The 18592-nt window shown below is 54.8% G+C and overlaps 1 protein-coding gene across 1 annotated transcript in view; it reads left to right on the forward strand.

The window, feature by feature from the left end:
• The window catches only part of TMEM121 (transmembrane protein 121), a 45724-nt gene extending 34283 nt beyond the window's left edge, over positions 1 to 11441 (forward strand). Inside the window, exon 2 of the mRNA XM_067300441.1 lies at positions 8490 to 11441. Within this exon, the coding sequence (XP_067156542.1) occupies positions 9282 to 10220 (939 nt within the window). The 5' untranslated portion in view covers positions 8490 to 9281 and the 3' untranslated portion in view covers positions 10221 to 11441. The remainder of the gene's footprint in view (positions 1 to 8489) is intronic.
• Positions 11442 to 18592: the final 7151 nt, after the last annotated feature.

The raw sequence follows: 18592 nt of genomic DNA on the forward strand, positions 1-18592 counted from the left end.
TGTACCCTGATCATGTGCTGGGACATAGAGCAAAGCACTGCATTTAGAGCAGAAGGCACTTAATGCCTTCAGCATCAAGTCACAGGGGTTTCCAGGAATGTGATTTGAGAGTCAGACCCTGGTATCTTACGAGCTCTTTCTCTTTGAGCTTGCCCTGGTTTAGTGTGTCAGCTGTTTGCTGCCTGCCACCTTTCCTTGCCCCACATGGGCAAAGGGATAAGGTAAGGGGGTAAGTCCCTCAGCTCCTGCCTTTAGCCTGCCACCTTACCCAGCCTCAGGTCAGAGAAACCAGCAGGTGCCTCTCTGCCCTGGTCTCTGGAAAAGGAGAGCCTGCAAGCCAGCTTCTCATCCCTTCAGCTGTCTCCTGCTAAATCATCCCCATCTAAATGCTCTCTCTTGTAACTCAGAAATGCCTACAGAGCTCAAAGATTTATTTTCCGTGAGACATTCCCAAAGTTCTGCCCCAAAGCACATAGCACCCTACAGCCTCTTCTCCTGCAAGCATGCTTTTAGCACCAGGAAACTCCCACTGCTCTCTTACTTATGGCTGCACAACCATCAGCTCCCATTTTGTGTTAATTAGCTCACACCCTCTTAATCATGCCTAGATGAGATGAGGGGCAGCCAGAGGCACTTGGTTCTCAGACATCTGATATTGCTAGAGCAGCTGAGAGTGCTCTGGTGTGTTGGCTGAGCATGCCTGGGACATCACTTTCAGGGAAATTTGTGCTTCCCTGCCAGCACCCAGGAGGGTGAGAGCGAGGATGGGGACCAGCAAGAACAAGGAGTTTTCTGGTGCTCCGTGTATTGGGATTTACAGCAGTCTGTGGGGGAAAGCATCTATCTGAGATGCACTGGCTCTGGGGAGAGATTTTCCTTTCCCCTAATACTGGTAACATGAGGTTATTTGAGGCAGTGGCTCATGCACAAAAGCGCAGCCTTGAGCTACAGCACTTGGATCCAGGTTTTTAAGCCCCTGGCTCTTTAAGCGAGAGAAAATCGAAGCTCCAGGTTTTACTTGCTGGTAGAGCTTGATGGCCAGTAACTATCTGGGAAAATACAAGCAGAGGTCAAAGCTGGGGTTGTATTTGTGCCTTTTATTTAGATCAGCTGTGCAAATGCAACTTTCAGGTGCACTGTCAGCCCTGTGATTTGGGGTGGGACGAGGCTTTCCCTTGCACTGAGTACCTGTCCGCTTGTTACATGCTTTGCTCCTAACACAAGTATGTCGGAGCACCTTCAGTCAAAAGCACAATAATTTCCCTGTTTGGGGAAGTGCTAAGGAGGGTGCCTTCCCGCAGAAGTGCTCAGCGGAGGGATGCAGCCCGGCGGTGCCGCGGCAAAACCGCTGCTCGGCCGAGGGCTGGGCACCCTTCTGTTGTGAAAGGGAGAATGGCAAGGCGAAGGGAGCTATAGAGCTGTCAGCTTCATTTCAGGCTTCAGAAAAAGAGCAAAACAAATAAACCGACTGTCTGGAAGCACACAGAAGAAAACAAGCAACAACAACAACGCGGGGTGTCAAAGGCTCGTCACATCAAGCCCAATCTAATTTCCTCCAGTGACAAGTTAAAAGGTTTTGTGAGCGGGCAGAAGTCGCGGGTGTCATATCCTGGATTACAGTGACGCTGTCACCGGCCAGGCTCGCTGTAAGCCGGGACGGGTGCCGTGGCTCCCGAGCCGCGACCACGGGGTGAGCGCCAAGCTGGGCGGCCGGCAGAGAGGGACGGGAAAGGGGCCGACGGGCTCCCGCCACAGAGGAGCCGGGCTGTGCACGGGGGACGCTGCCGTCTTGAGAATTCCCCTGGCTTAGCAATGCTAAACACTTCCTCTAAAAGCAGCACGTTTTACTGGGAAAACAGTAAATTGTTTTGATAGTGTCAAAACGTAGTATTATAATTTTAACATTATATGTACAAGTGAAAATGAATCATTTACCTTCTCTAAATGCTATGTTTCAACACCCAAAATGCCTGAAAAGATTTTTTTTTGACACGTCTGTCAAATTTCATCAAAATCAGCATATTTTTGAATGGGGGAACGTTGCAGCTGGCTGTACCACCAGAAGGGCCCCGGGAGACCTGGCTGCGAATACAAATGGCCATCCGGCACCGGGAGCGCGGGGTCTGCCCCGGGCACGCGGCCCTGCTCCAGTCCAGCGCGCAAGGAGGGCATCGAGAGGCGTCTTGATTTTCTTTTTTTTTCTCCTGGACAGGCAAGAGGTCTGATGCTTTCCTTTTGGGTTTCTCCTTGAGAAGGGAGTCAGAAGTAAAGCTGCCGAAGGAATTAAGGAAATGTTGACCCCTGTCTCCAAAGGCCCTTCAGAAAAGTGCACGAGGCCTCGCTTCCAAAAGGCTTCACCTGCCAGCCCGGCTGCACTGTCTATTTTGGGCAGGTTCTTGGACCAGTTTGCAGCCTCCCCCCGCCAGGTTCCCTGTGCCTACAGGGTAAATTGTGTGTAATCATTAGCGAGTGGGCTGTTTCCTCCTCCAGACGCAATTAGTGGGCAGGGCCCGGAAAATCTTCCTCAATCTCATTTCCTTGGCAGGATGCACTCGAGATGCCATTACTGCCTCCGAGGAGGCAGCGAAACGCTGCTGCCCGGCAGGGGCCAGCGGCAGGGCATGGCTGAAGCACCGTGTGCCCCACGAGCTGCCGGCTTGGGGGCCGCTGCGCAGCCGGGACGCTGAGGGCAGCCCTCGAGCCCGCAGGGAAGTGCAACGGCATGGGACAACGGGATTTATCGTCTCTCCGCCAGGGGAGAATTTGTTCTCCCTTTAAATTCCGTGCCGGTGTGGTGCGCAGAGCTTGCAAATAATTCAGTGAGTTGCAAAATACGTAAGCAATTAGTAGCCGCTTCCCAGCCCTGACCGCCGCGGCGAGCGGGTCGGGTCGCTTTGCTGTGCATAGGTCGCTGCCCTGAAGCGTCGCCGGCCGGGTGGCGAATAACGCCGTCGCCTGCAAGGCTGCGCCGCGGCTTCGTTTCCAGCCCCGCATGAGGTGTCCGGGCCACATTAGCAACCACAGTCGGGCAACGGGGAAGCGAGACCCTGGCTGACAGCTATGGAGAAGTCCTGTGCACTGCTGCATTTGCTAAAGCCAATCAAAGAAATAACATTCAGCGTGGGAATGGCAGCCGGCAAGGGCAGCCTTCAAAGGACAGACAAAAGCAGTGGCATGGGCTTGTTTTGTTTCAGTGTCTGGATGGCTCCAGTTGTTGGATATCTCAGAGCAGCGAGTTGAAGCCAGGTCGGAGGAAGTGCGTTGGAAAGGACGTTGTGGAGCTCTTCAGGCCAGCGAAGGACTAAATGAAGGGGAGCGTCAGATTTACATCCATGAAAGCTGAAATAAATCAAAGCAATTAAAGTGTAAATGAAGCTTTAAGCAATGCAGCACCATAACTACCTGGGAAGTGAGTTGCATATGCGTTTGCCTCGCTCACCCCCTCTTTTATTTATAGGCAGAGTTGAAGTCACTTAAATTATTTAACTCATTTGCCAGGTAGCGCCGGGGCTGCCAGCCAAGCAGGGTGCAAGGCTGGATGAGCGGCAACAGAGAGCGAAGGGAGGATGGGCTGCAGGAGGGTGTGCGCGAAGCTCCGGTGCCTGAGGATTACGGAGGGCATTACCGCAGACCCAGCGGTAATTAATCACTCCGCAATGAGCCACCCGCTTCCCAGGGGAAAACAGTTTAATTTCCTTCTGCAGTGGCTGAGTTGATGCTGAAGCACAGCTGTGACTACATGTCCTTGGATAGCCAGAGGCGCTGTGGAGCAGTGGGGAGGTCCGGGAATAGGTGCAAGAACAAGGGATAACTCCATAGTTGGGATGGAGGCGCCAGAGCAATAACCAAGCCCTCCGTGCCGGGCCTGACTGCATCTCTTCTGGTCGTCACCCTTGAGTGCTGGGGAAAGCAAAGCACCGATGAGGTGAGCCCTGCACTTCAGTTTGAGCTTGGGTGCGGGGATTTTACTGCCCAGCCTTCTCACTGCAGCACCCCAGAGTTTCTCCAGGAGACTTTCCCATGGCCCCAAATTCCTGCCGCAGCCCTTTCCTCACCCGTGGGACGGGGCAGGCTGAGCCGGGAGACGGGGAGTCCCCGCGTGAGCCTGGGCGCTCCTGCTGCCTGTCCGGCCTCCCCACCAGTTTTCACAGAAGTACTGGAAGTTGCCTGTGGGCTGCGTCTGGGCAGGGGCAGGGGCTGAGGCCAGGGCCGGAGCCGCGTGGGTCTCCGAGCGCCTGATCCCCTCCAAGAAGGGCAGGATACGGCCCTGCTGAGCAAGACAAGGTGCTATTTTTCATGCATGGGTTTAAGAAGAGGCTGGTTTAAGCAGCCGAGCCCTGTCTGCCCACAGCACCGTTTCCACCGGCCGGAGCCACTGGTCTGGTGGGCAGCAGGTGCGCGTGCCCAGCCTGTCTCACGCTGTCGCTGGCTCTGGGTGCTGCTGAACGCGCTCGCTTGCCCCAGCGCAGCCCATCCTGCCATTTGCATAGGCTGGTGGTGGAAAAACTTCTGCAACGCATTGAATTTGCCTGGGGTAAGCAGTGCCCTGCTTGCCAAGGGTGAAGCATCGCTGAAATACCTGCTCGCAGCCGGGGCTCCTGGGAGGCGCGAGGGCTGCGAGGAGGCTTCAGCCCAAGCTGCCCGTCTGGCTTCCTGGCATCCCTAACGCTCCGAGTTCATTACGTTCAGGTGAGCTGTATTTTATTTACAAGCACTCCTGCAGGAAGCAAAAATTTTGCGAATGCTTGTCTAAACAAATATTTGCCTCAGAGGTGTTCGTGTGGCTATCTGACAAGCTCATTTCCTTGTTTATCCAGCAAGTTTCTCAAGCAGTTGCTGAGTGTACTGTCAAGAGCAGTCATTTAAAAATTACAAATCAGGACTTCCCAGAAGAATGATTGTTTAAAAACTATGTGCTTTGCTTTAATAGTACTCTGAGGAGATTTTTTCCTTCCCCTCTGGAGCGATAGTCACACATCATTCAAATGTGCCAGCTTTTCTCCACGGATGGGTAGAGACCTCCTTTATGTAAAACTGAAATGCATAGTATTATATATATATATATGAAATGTGTAGTCCCATATAGCACAAGGGCTCCAAGAGGCAGGGAAAATACCAACCATCGCCCAGGTGAAAAATAAGAACAAGAACTGGCAGCGTGGCAAACGCTTGGAAACTATTTGCAAAAGGTGAGAGAGGTGCCGGCCCTCGGTAAGGCAGAAATTAAACGGAGAGAAAGCAGGTCTCGAGCCCTGTGATTGCGCTCGGCGCCCGCAGTCCCCTTGCTCCGCTCCGAAAGGTCGCTGTAACGAATGCGCACGCTCTCCGAGCCCGTCCCCAGCCGCCGTGAATCATTCAGGAGCGGAGCGAAGGACGCCGCCGCCACTGCCTGAGCGTGCCGTTTGCTGGCAACGCTTGGCCCCGCACCGGGGATGAGACGGCAGTTTGCTGCTCTTGCAAATACCCTGAATTAATATCTGCCAGTGCCCTGGATACTACCCGATGCACAGGGGAGGGTTTTTCTGTGTGCTTTCGTGCTTTTCAACAGTTTGGGCTGTAAGCCTGCGCGTGCATTAGTAAGAGGGAGAGATCTATATGGCTGGAAACCTCCCGCGGCTGCTTGGGGTGGCCCTGGTGTGATTTGGGGTGGTTTCTCAGGTGGGTTTGCTGAGGCTCCATCCTGTGCTGGGGACGACGATCTCCTTTCCACCTCCGCCATCCTGCGTCTCACTTTGATGGGCAACAGCTTCTGCCCCCTCGCCCCCGGTCCCGCGTGGGGAACTGCAAGTATCTGCTCCCCTCCGTCCGGCTGCGACGGCATTCCCAATACCTCTGTCCTGTCCGGAGAAATAGCTGTGGGAACAATAAAAATGTCACTCTTTGGCTCTTGTGTTCCCGAGCGAGATGCTGACACCAGGAGGGGACAAAAATTGGCAGTTTTAGCTCAGAGGGGCCTCCGACGCTGCCTGCCCGCGGGCGAGGAGGTGCTGGCCGGTGGGACCGGAGCCCACGCTGCAATGGGTTTCGTAAAGCTGCCGCACGGGTCGGCACGTCGGTGTTTCTGCTCAGCTCTCGTGGAAAAGGAAGTCCTGAGCTTGCGCAGTCTGCTCCTGTTTGGCTGAAATACTTTGTTTCAGCAAAAGCCAGGCCTTTTTTTATGCCAGCAAGGAGGGAAATGGGACCATGAGTGACCGGGTCTGGGGCCCCGTGCCTTGCGGCAGGGCCCGCAGCCGCCCCGGGCCTGCCGAACCCCTGCCCCGAGCCGTGTCCTCGGACGCCGCGGCTCCCACCAGCTCTCTAAAGCAACGGGGCAGAGAAGCGTGATTTACAAGCCAGCTTCTTCTCAAATATAATCATGCTGTGAGGTGCTCTGCGATACACCCACTGCCCTTTAAATAACTGTTGTCTTTTGGAAGAAGAAATATATAAAGGGGGAAAGAAAAAACAGCATTCCCTCTTGAAAGACCTAATTTATCTGGAATTATCCGTCCTTGGCCATAAATCCCCTGTAAAACTTGGCACGAGTTTAAAGGCAGTTACAGCAATGACTATATATTTTTATCTGAAACCTCAAGAAGGAACGAATTGCGGCACTAGAAGGCAGCTACAAGCCATCACGGCGAGGCACGCTGGCGAGAGCAGGGCTGAGCACGGGCTCGGTGGGAGAGCGGGGTGGGGGGCTGCAGCGCCTGCCTGGCCGGCCGCGCCAGCGAGCGCCCTTCGGGGTGCCCGTGAATCCCGCTGTGCGCGTGGGTTTGCTCCTGAGCGGTTCCTGCCGCAGAGAGGTTTGCAAAGAGCGAGGCGCGAGGCGCCGTGCGTGCTGGGGCTCCCCCTGCTCTGCACGCCCGTGGGACCTGTGCTGGGCTGAGCACCGGCAGCGGGCGTCGTCTCACCCGGACCCAGTCTCGGCTGGTTGCCTGGGCCTCCTGCAAAGGGCGAGAGGGCAAAGACCCCGCGCGGCCTCCTCCCCTGCCGCGGGACAGGCCGAGGGGTCCCTGCAGGGGCCACGTGCTGCATCTGCACAACTTGAGGCAACCGACTTCCAGATGTCCGAGTGATCCCACCCTTTTGGTATCTTGTGTTTAAAAACCTTCCTTGAATACCTGTTGTATATGGAGGGCTTGGAGCTTTACAGGAAAAATGGTTAAAAGTTACACTGGGATTTTAACATGCCAGTTTTCCCAGATACACGTGGCTGCTGGACTCAGAAGAGCAACTTCTAGGTCCTGGCTCAGTTTCTAAGTTCCCTGTTAAAGCTTGCTGAGCCTCACGTCCTCACCCGCCACCTCCTCTGGGAACCAGGCACAGGTACACACATCGCCCGGTGCCCCCCTGCTCAGGTGTAAGTCAGGGCTGCTTTGACACATCTGGCTTCCTATTTTTTCTTCTTTTTATTTTCTTGTCTCCCTTAAGCAAGAAGGAATCCATCTTTTATTAAAATGAGGCTCCATAAACATAAGCAGTAGTAATACACCTCTCTGTGCAAAGTAGGGCAGGTTTTTAATGCCTTATAATTCCTTCAGCTTGGTTTTTTCCCTTCAACCTCCACCTCTTCCTCTCTCCCTAAAGGACCTGAGAGCCCAGGTTTGTTCCTGCCTGTGTCCTAGTTAAGTCACCCAACGAAGCACAGAAGCATTACCTATAGCCGAGGTGCGCACGGAGCAAAGAAACAGAGGGAACCCGCGTGCCGTGACGCGCCTGGACGAGGGACCACGGGGGCTGACGGCCAGCGGCCCGCGGGCCCTGCCCAGCGCCTTGCGCCTTGCTCCCCGCCGCAGCCTCGGGCAGCGAGGTGTTGCAGCCTGCCCCGCGGAGCGCCTCTTCGCGTGCGGTCAGGTGGCTGCTCAAGCGGCAAGGAAACAACAACAAATCCGTCTCTGGAGAGCTCTCAATTATTTATTCGTAGCAGGTAGCTGAGCGCTGCCTGCTCCTGCCTGTGCCCCAGGCGAGGCGAGTTACCACTTCATGGGCTCTGCTAAAGGCTGGCAGCAGCGAGCGAGGAGCTGTCAGCAACCATTAGAAAACCAAGGTCATAATTCAGCGCAAATCCCCCCACGCCGGGACCTGCATAGAACATGCGAGATCCCTCTCCCCCGGCCCGTCCGGCAGCTGGGATACGGCTGAGCTGGGTGCAACTTTGCCGCACAGCAGGGCTAGTGGGCATTTGCAAATTTGCATGTCTCCACCTGGGTTTTGCTCCATGCTTTCTCTGCATGAGCACCCAGGACTGGAGCTTGGGATGGGGAGCGCCTACATATGGGAGGTGCACTGAGTTTCCATGCAGTCCAAGTCCAGGCTAGGTTCATCTTGAATAAAAAGATGTTCTGCATTAAGCCTTGCTTAAATGTTAATTGTGCCTCCGTGCATCCTTGCACAAGCATCCCCCGCTCATAGCCGCAGTGCGGAGGAGCTTGGGGGACAACCGTCCTTGCAGCCCGGTGCCAGAACACGGAGGGACCCTAACGCCTGCTCTCTGTGGTCTTTTCCAGGACGGCAGGATGGAGAGGATGCATGCATGGCTGGCGGCAGGAGGAGCCTGCACTACTCGTCGCGGGCACGGGGCTGGCCGGCAGCAATAGGTGCCACGGTGGTTCCCCGTGAGACCGCAGGGAGACCCCTCGCACCCCGGAGGAGTTTGGGTTCTTGCTGGGAAGACAGCAGCCTTTCCAGGACCATCTCCCCTGTCTCCTCTGCTGGCTTGCACCCGCAAGGCCAGGCCGGACCTCTGCCCGATCGGTCACCTGATTTCCAGGGATCTGTACGAGAACTTCGGGCTCGGTGCCTGGAGGTGCATTAGTGCCGTGGGATTGCTGCCTGGCTGGAGAGGCAGCGTCTTTCCTCTCCGGTTGATGATGATGGGGGACCCCACACGGAGGGGGAAGCTGCATTAAGGAGGCCCTGCACGTTTCTGAGCCCTGGCTGCTGGCAGTGGCGGGTGCCTGGGACTGGGCTGGTCAGCTGGCCCGGGGTGCTGGGGGAGAGCCGCGTCGCTTAAGGAGCAGAGCGAGCTGGCCGTGCATCGGTCGGGTCTGCTGGTGGCCACCGGTGTGGGCAGAGCCAGGGATACCGTCTGCAGAGGCAGCTGAGGAGCCCCAGGAGAGCAGGGGCTGCTGACTGACCTGCTGCTCTTTGCGGGACCTGTCCCTTGGGGTGGGGGACGGAGCAGCCCTTGGTCCCCAAGGGCTCGTGGCTGATGCCCCCCCTTGCCCTGCCAGCAGGACGGCTCCCCTAGTGCAGGCCAGCGCTCAAGGTGGTGTGGAGGGAGGCCCGCTCGTCTCACCATGGTGCTGCCGCCACCTGACAAGCGCCACGTGTGTCTGACCACCATCGTCATCATGACCAGCATGGCGTTCATGGATGCCTATCTGGTGGAGCAGAACCAGGGGCCCCGCAAGATCGGCGTCTGCATCATCGTGCTGGTGGGGGACATCTGCTTCCTCATCGTGCTGCGCTACGTGGCGGTGTGGGTGGGGGCGGAAGTGAAGACAGCCAAGCGGGGCTACGCCATGATCCTTTGGTTCCTGTACATCTTCGTGCTGGAGATCAAGCTGTATTTCATCTTTCAGAATTACAAAGCTGACAAGAAGAACCTGGAGACGGTGGCCAGGAAAGCCCTGACCCTGCTCCTCTCCATCTGCGTGCCAGGGCTCTACCTGGTGCTGGTGGCCTTGGACAGCATGGAGTACATACGGACCTTTCGGAAGAAAGAGGACCTACGGGGGCGTCTCTTCTGGGTGGCCCTTGACCTGTTGGATATTTTGGACATCCAGGCCAACCTGTGGGAGCCGCACAGGACCGGCCTGCCCATCTGGGCGGAGGGGCTCATGTTCTTCTACTGCTACATACTCCTCCTGATCCTGCCTTGCGTGTCCCTCAGTGAGATCAGCATGCAAGGGGAGCACATTGCCCCACAGAAAATGATGCTCTACCCTGTCCTCAGCTTGGTCACCATTAACATTGTCACCATTTTCATCCGGGCCATCAACATGGTCTTGTTCCAAGACAGCAGGGTCTCCACCATCTTTATTGGCAAGAATATCATTGCGATAGCCACCAAGGCGTGCACTTTCCTTGAGTACAAGCGTCAGGTGAAGGAGTTCCCCCAGAACGCCATTGCCCTGGAGCTCCAGCAGAACTCCCTCTCCCACAACCAGACCATCCACAGCGCACAGGGCATTCCCCACGAGCCGTCGCCCACCAGCGAGATCCTCGACACATGATGGATCATCCCGAACCGAGCCTTGGTTCAGATAGCCCCGTGGTGAGCGGAGGAGGGCTGCTGCTCTGTTGCTGCGTGGGGTGAGCGTGACAGACAAACCCCGGCAGCAAGGGCTCTTCTAGGCACAAAACACCACCCATGTTTTAATCGAGCTATGGAGTGTCCCCTAGACCTCTTCATCTCAGGTATAACCCTAGGAGTCCTCCAGACAAACCAAATGAACTTGTGAAGGACCTGAACCACCTAATCCTCTCCCTCCCTTCCACCGACTTCTCCCTTCCCGAGCAAAGACCGCTAATGTTGCAATGTCCCTTTTTACTCCTCGAGCACCTCACCTTTACTCCAAGTCTGGAATGAAGATTTTGTTACTGGAGACCTTTTTATGGAGCGGGGACAGGGGGATAGGTGTGCGGGTGGGGGGAGGGTGGTACGTTTGAACCAGTAAATCCTGTGATCGTAGATGTCTCTTATTTCGAATGGTTGTGTTTACAGTTTCCTATTTATAATGTCTCCTGGGAGCTCCCGCTGCGCCCTGGGGGGCAGGTTTCCTTCTGGCCGGTTACGGGCAGAGAGCAGCCCTGCTCCTAGCAGGAGCTCTGCGACGAGCAGCGCCGGGAGGGCTAGCACGGCTCCTCTCCCTCCCGGGCCCGGGGGCCGGTGGCACGCGCTGGGGGACCTGGGGGACTCCACCTCCACCAGAGCACTACGCCAGCTCTGCCGGGAGCAATATTTGACAAGCTGAAGTTAATCTAATGCTGGCGTTTTATGTATTTCATTCACTTCAAACAACTCAGCACAATATTTCTATTTTTAGAAGGGTCTCTCTCTCTCTCCTTCTCTCTCCCTGGAGTTGCAAACCTTCTTGACTGTAACAGATGGTGCAGCGCGCGGCAGCGCGACTGCCCTGGCACGGCCGGCCAGCCGGCACTGATGTGGGCAGAAGCAGGTTCCGAGGAGAGCTTAGTAATAAGGACGGCGATGATGCATTCCACTCCAGCACCGAGCATTTATAAAGAGGGCTGCTTTCCACAGCTACTATATTTTTAAAATAAAATGTTTCAAAAAAACAAAAAATACCCGGGAGGGATGTGCTGCCCAGGGCGCGGGGCTGGGGCTCAGCGCTGCGTACAGACCCGCTCCAGTCGTGCGCGCGTGGCGCGGGGCTCAGCCGACCCGCCGGCAGCGGGCGGGAGGCGAGGGCCGGCCGGACAATAAAAGCCCAATGAGAACAATGGCTTTTCGTGGTCTTTGCTCTGGCGGGGGCCGGGAGGGAGGGCAGCGGCACGGGGGACAGCTCGTATGTGGCCCAAATCGCTCGTCTCCTTCTACGCCCGCCTTGCTCCAAAACGGGCGCTGGGTGAGGATCGCTGGCTCTGTGGTTTTGAGTCAGTCCTGAATATCACTTAAGGAAGTAATTCAGTCTCTTGGAGAAAGTCGATCCTTTGAAGACCTTTCCTTTTTGCTTCTTCTTTTTCAAACAATGAAAAAAATTGCAAAAGGAGGCAAGCAGAAAAACTTCATTTCAAACATACTGAAACAGGTTGTTTTGCTTTTTCTAAACCAACCTTTTTTTTGCTTTGAGAGACTGGAACAAAATGCTTGCTGTTTTCTACATTTTTCTCTCATATTTTCTTCTGACTGAGCTTCCTGAATTTGACCTAAATCCACAAATCACTTAAGTCTCCATCTTTTCAGCCCATCATGATCTGTCCAAAACATTTCACACAGCCCCGATCCAACCTTCCAAATTTAGGAACAGCCAATCACATCACTGTCAAACTCTCTTGTACACCCTGTTTCCCAGGGACGACTTTGTGTGGGTTTCTCTACTGGGAATAAAACCACTGAGAAATAAAATGGTATCTTTGCCAACACAAGTGAGTTTGCAAAAGATCAAGATCTAGGTGGCTGACTGAAAAAGTTTCTGCTTTCTTTCCCTCAGAGAACACGGAGAGAAGAGAATAGGTGATTTAAAAGGTATTAGCAGAAATTAATTAAATTGCTAAATTGTTATGGAATGCCTATGGAATTACATATTACATCTCTACTGGTGCCATTAAACTACATGCGATTAGCATCAGTACAATTAACTCCCAAGTATCTAATAACATTCTGTCACTCTTTTAGGTAATTAATTTATGAGCTTTTATTTTACAGCTCATCCCGAGAACCGAAGAAAGAAAAACCCGCAGGTGCTCAAAACCAGTGCCTTGGCACTGAATGCAGATGTCTGATTCTCTGTTTTTGCATTTCGTAAGTCTAAGGCCATTCAGGACGCACGCTTAGCTGTTTTTCTGGGCATCAACAGCTTTGGATCCAACACGAAGGGGTATTGCACTTTATCCCCTCGGTGCCGTAAGCCCCGGGCAGGCTCAGGAGTCCCCAGGAGTCTGCAGGGACCTTCCCGCCGGGCTGCCGGGCTGGTTGATGAAGAAGAAGGAGCTGAGCGCGGGATAGTCATGTAGAGGGGCAGGAGTTGTCTTTGGCAGAGGGAGCAGGCCTGGAAATCAGCACACAAGCTCTGCGGCCTGCGACAGCGAGTGGATTACCAGGCTGGCTGCGGAGGGCGCCTGGTTCCTGTCTCGGCTGTTTGTTAGGGGAAGGTGATATTTCACTGTGGGCAATAAGAACTAAAGGAAACAATTAAAAATAAATAGGCTGGAACCAAACAATTTTTCAGCTTTCCACTGAGAAGGTGTGTTGGCAAACAGCTCCTCTGTGCAATGAGAAATCCTCCTGGCAAACTACAGACTTCTACCTTCTGAAGCGAGAGAAACACATCAAAAATGTGGGAGAAATAATGCAAATTCCAAGCCCACCAGTGGAAAATCCATAACAGCGTCATATAGCATCACCTTTTAAAAACAGACCTAGCAGGGTTTCCTCCATCTCTGATGTCTTTGTGCTACAGCTGCTGCTCTGCAAACCCTTTTGGTGCTGCCTGCCTCCTTTCGAAGGGTGCAAGCCATGGACATAAGCAAGCCATAGGCCTTGGCCAGGAGAGGTCGGTGGTGCCTTCGGGGCCCCTCTCCCACGTGTGGCCTCAGCGGTGCCCTGGAAGGAGCAGCCCGCTCCCCTCCAACGAAGGAGCCTTTCGCAGCCTTCCTGCCGGTCCGGTCCCAAAGGGCAGCGCCTCTCCCAGCCTCGCACAGTGGCAGACGAGCTGAGATCACTCCTCTGGCAGAGGTGGCGTGCTGGGCTGAACCCATCCACTTCCAATTTGGAGATTTGCATGAGTCTCACCCAAAACGGGAGCTTACAAATAAACAGAGCAGAGCGAGCCATTCCAGCTCCTCATAAGCATTGAGTCCAGCCAAATCCATCTCGGTCCTGTCCCCTTGCCAAGCTTTTGGATGAAGAAGCAGCAGAGGGCTTGTGCTGCTGTGTGCCAGACTCTGCGAGAAGAGCCTGGACTGGCTCTTCTCACGTCCCAAGAGCCTCACAGCAGCCGCTGCACATCGCCCTTCTCCCAGCCTCAGGCCGATTCACCAGGTATGGACACGAGACAGAGCAGTGAGCTCTGCCCAGGCTCTGCGCGGGTGGCACGCAGCAGCACCAGCAGGTTGCTGCCGCAGGGACCTGCACATCGGCAGGCTCCGCGGCCAAGGACGCCGGGAAGGCAAACGGGGTGGGAGCTGTAGCTATTCTTTCCCTGGGTCCTGGCAGTTCTCGCATGTCCTTGCTGTCCTCTGATGGTTTCCTTTTGGCAGAGTAAGATTGCTGCTGCTGCAGCCCCTGTGCAAGGCTGGGAGGAGGGCAGCTGCCATCGGGCCCTGCAGTCCTGCAGCCAGGCTCTCCACGTGACCACGGCGCTGGAGGGGCCCGATATCGTTGTGGGGTCAGAAAGCGCTTATTTGGGAAATTTGGGAAAAGAAAGATACGCACTGGAGCAATTCAGCACAAAGACGGTCCTGCGGTCAGGCGGGCTCTCTGCAGCAGGAAGCTTTGGACCCTCCCCGCACCCCTGCCCTTGCATAATCCCTTGGGTATTCCCTGCTCCCCCCAAAGGCAGTGCCCGGAGGTGTGCGCTGTGAGGTCTGTCTGTCCTCAATCAGGGCGGCTGTGGCTCTTTCCCCCAAATCCCAAACACCTCCCAGGGATGGAGCCCCCCCCAGGTGGCCTGTCCCAAGCCCCCGTCGCCTGCCTGGGCAGGGCCTTTGAGAGGGGGATGTGTGTGCAGCCAGGATCCCTTATCCCTCCCTGCCCCCAGGGAGCTGCTGCCTCCAGCACCAAAAGGCTCAGGAGAGCTGAAGGCAGGGAAACACCAGGCAGCGCCCCAAGAGGAGGCTGCCTTGCTGCGTGGGGGCACCTCCTGCCACGCACCACCGCGTCTGGGCACCCGGGGGCCAGTGAACCAGGGGTCCCACTCAGGCAGGGTGGGAGGAAAGGCCACATCCGAGCAACAGCCCTCACGTGAGGAGCGCTCAGCTGGCCCGGCGGGGATGGGGCTGCCCAGCACCCATCTCCACAAAGGAGAATTTGCAAACTGCACGCCAAGAGCAGGGCGTCTGGGGACAGGCTGCTCTCCACCCCCAGCCCAGCATCTGTTCATTTTGCCTCAGATTTAATTACCCTTCCCAATCAAGCAGCCTCCGATCTCAGCACTGCAATCCTTTAAGATCGCAGCTTCCCTGGGAGCCACAGCACAGAGCTGCTCACCCGCCACAACCCCGAGGCACATGGTCCCCCACTCCCTTGCAGGCACTTGGGAGCACCAAATCCTAAAGTAACCCCAGAAATGCCGGATGCTCTCCGGGTGTAGGGGGAAGAAGCGTCTCCCCTTCTGCCGCAGCGAGCGTGCTGCCCAACCTGCTGGACGCCTGCCTGCGCCTGCCACGGAGCGGGGACGGGGAAGACGTCCTGCAGGCGGTCCCGCAGCATTGCACTCCACCCCTAACCTGGAGGTCTCTTTGCGCAGCTGAATTCCTCCTGGAGCTCGCTCGTGTGCATGACCCTCCTGCCGCAGGCACCGTGCCGTGCGGCGGAGAGAGTCAGCAGCTGTCAGATTGCATTAACTGCGGAGGGCAAAAGGCTCTCCATTCCCTCCCTTGGAAAGCTCATCCCTCCCGTGGCTGCAGGGCACGCGCGCCCGCTGGGGCTGGCCCCGGGGCTGCCCTCGCCGGCGCCCAGCTCCAGGCACCCAGGGCCTGCTGGGTCCTTTCTCCAGCCTCTAGTAATTTCTTGCCCCTAGTAATTTCGTGACCCTGGTAATTTCCACCCTTCTAAATTTCTATTTTCCAAGCCCTGTATCAAAAGTTGGAGTTTCTCATGGTTTTAACGCTAGCTTTGAATGCTCTGGATTTTTAATGCGTGTCTGGTTTTTAGGTCTGCCATCCTTGAAGGACAATATCCATTTAAGCTACTGATTTGTGCTTGCTCATTTAATTTCACCTTAATAAAGATTTTATGTGGTTTTGACAAGTTCAGTGTCTCAAATGTATTGATCACAGCAGCCTGAAGAAACATTATGACCATAATGGCTCAGGAAGCATTGCAAAGGCCCTGGCAAGGTATATTGATTGCCCTCTTTTACAGTTGTTTGAAGACAAAACCATTCAAAGGAAACAACTGGTATTGGTTTTTGTTTTTATGTGAGCTTCCCTGATGTTACAGCATTTTATGTGTACAAATGGCATTTGCAAGCACATCCTTGCGAGTTCTTTATTGGGGTGTGAATAAGCAGCCATCTTTGCAGAGATGTCTTTTTGCTAGAGTTCAGATGCTGTGAGAAGGGGGGATTTGGAGAAGAAAAATGCTGCAGGTATCAGAAGAGCCAGTTCTTCAGGCAGATCCGGTTCCTGCAGCTTGACAGTGGCACTTGGGCCCAACTTCCACAAAAAAGGAATTTGCCAGCATGCTCCTTGTGGCCACCATGCCACAAGGAAGGGGCACAAAAGTACAGACAAATAATTCAGCTAAGAAGATGCCCAGATTCCTCATCACTGGTTTCTCCTCAAGAGAAGACCTCAGACGGACCACAGCTCAATGGAGACTGACTATAATATGCTGAGGAAAATGGTAAATCTTCTTCTGAAATCTGCTTTTACAGACATGGGTTTCCCAATCAGCTGTTCCCAGCTAATGTGCCCTCAGTGTCTGTGTGAAAATGCAAAGACATTACGGGCATGGTACACTAAGTCCAAAGGAGATAAAAATTAGTAGAATGATCCATTGGCACTGTTAGAAATGTACTTGAGACAGAAGAGGAGGATAATTAGCTCCTTGCGGCCAATATTTGCATACAAATATACATCCCAGAGGCCTGTGTGCAGTCACCTGCCCAATTGCTAATGGGAGGATTTTTCAAAAAGACAATTTCCTAATTGCATCTGATTTCCTCCAAACCAAGCAATAGTGACTTCCATCGAAAGGATTCATAACCCCGTGAAGGAAACCTGGGAGGGCAGCGGAGGAGATCCCCACTGCGTTAGCCGTCCTCACGCCTCCAAGCACATGGAGGGCTCTCGCGGGTCGGGCCCCGGCTTGTGTCACCTCTGTGGCCAGGGGCGAGGGGCAGCAGCAGAGCTGGGGGTGCACAGAGCCGTCCTCCCCTTGCTACCAGCAGGTGGAAATTAAGGCACCTATTGAGCTGAAGTAGGTATTTGGACTATCATGTCTAACAGCCTTCATGAATTTGCCCCTCTGCTTTTGAATCCAGCCATGCCTTCAGCCTCTCCAGCCTCCTTCGGTCTCTAAGGACTCCCAGAGCTCTTTTCTGTCTAGCAATAACTAATTTAGAGCCCATCACTGTGCATGCGTCATTACAACTGCTCCTGCCCACCAGCATTGCTCCATATTTACCGACAAAAAATTTCATTCGCTAGTCAGTCGATGTCCGTGCACAAAAACTCCCGGAGAAGTAGGCGATGGGCAGAGTTAAGGTTGGTGGAGGCTCAGCCCGGGGCACGGGCCCCGCAGGAGCCGGCACTGGGCTCTCAGGCACGGGAGGGAAAGGAGGCATCTCCAGAGGCTGCTCGACAGGACAAGTCTAACGAGGCAACGGGTGAAAGCAAGGGAAGAGGAGTGCAAGGAAGAGCCTCCTTCCCTCACCCCTGGAGCACAGCGCAGCAGCAGGAGGCATTGCCTTGGAAACTGGCCCAGCATTTCAGGCTGTGGGGCGAGCCAGACGGAGGCTCGGGAGCACCCCGTAGCCACACTCCCTTTTTCTGGGCATTGCTTGAAGTGAGTGATCAACCTTGGTCTCCGAGGCTGTCCCAGTTCTCCACATCTGCCAGGAAATAATAACCTCCCGCTCTGCTGCCCTCCACCTGCACCACCTGCAGCCGTGCTTGGGGTCCTGGGGAAATCTCAGCTTCTCTCTCAGGCTCGGAGTCATTACACACATAATCTGCCGACAGGAACATTTTGTTCCGCTGGAAAGTTACTGGGAGGGCTCGCGCTGGCCTGGCGAGCTGGCAGCGGCTGCGGGGATGCTCACGAGAAGCTGAGCACGGCGCCTTGAGCATGCCAGGCACATCTTTGCACACCCCCGGGTGCAGTGGAGGCAGAGATCTAATAAAATAGCATCTCAGCTCTCCGGGCTTAGTACACGACGCTTGTTCTGCCCAGCAGAACAAATACCTAGAGCAGAAAAAGGCACTGTTTCCCTTTTTTGTGCTAATGCCAGGGAGGACTTAGTATTCGAAAAATGTTTTCAGATGTTTCACTTCACAGCTGGCGAATGAACTCTGAGAACTCAATAAACCTCTTTGTAAGAAATTATCTCTCATTAATCTCTCTGTTGAGGCTGGCACCTGAAATAGCATAAATCTTTACCTGCGGATACCAGGCACAGGGGAATGGGCAATAGGCAGTAAGCAAGTTATAGTGGGATGGTCTCAAGCTCCAGATAAAGAATAAATCGTCATAAAATTTTCCTCCTGATCCCCTCTCGGGAAGAGGACGTCAGCCCTTGGAGGAGAAGGATCCTTGGTACGTGCGCTTATAGTGGGAGATAGGGCAGCACGGAGGCCCTCGGAGCAGCCTGCACCAGTTGTGGGGGAACCTCTTCTCTTGTCCACCAGACAGCTCAGGATGGAGCGATGCGGAGCTCCAAAAAGGTCAAATGGCTCAAGCAGGGTTGTAAATAGAGACACAGGAAGCTGAGAAGACAGTGAGGGAAACTGGACCCCCAGATTTACTGCGGAACCTCTCCTCCGTTCCTGCCCCAGCCTCTCTCCAGCCTTTTCCCAAAGCCTCACATGGTGCTGCTCGGTTGGGAACAAACTGCTCCACAGCTCCTGCCAGCTCACAGCTTTCTGCCTCACCCTGACTCGCAGCTTTGGAGATTGCGTGGTAAGTGCCTCATCCCTCTCTGCAGCACTCAACGCTGCTGCCGGCTGCGTTGGCTCGCGCACGCCACGCACCTCCTGA

This window comes from Apteryx mantelli, chromosome 8 (assembly GCF_036417845.1).
Source record: "Apteryx mantelli isolate bAptMan1 chromosome 8, bAptMan1.hap1, whole genome shotgun sequence".
NCBI classification, from domain to species: domain Eukaryota; kingdom Metazoa; phylum Chordata; class Aves; order Apterygiformes; family Apterygidae; genus Apteryx; species Apteryx mantelli.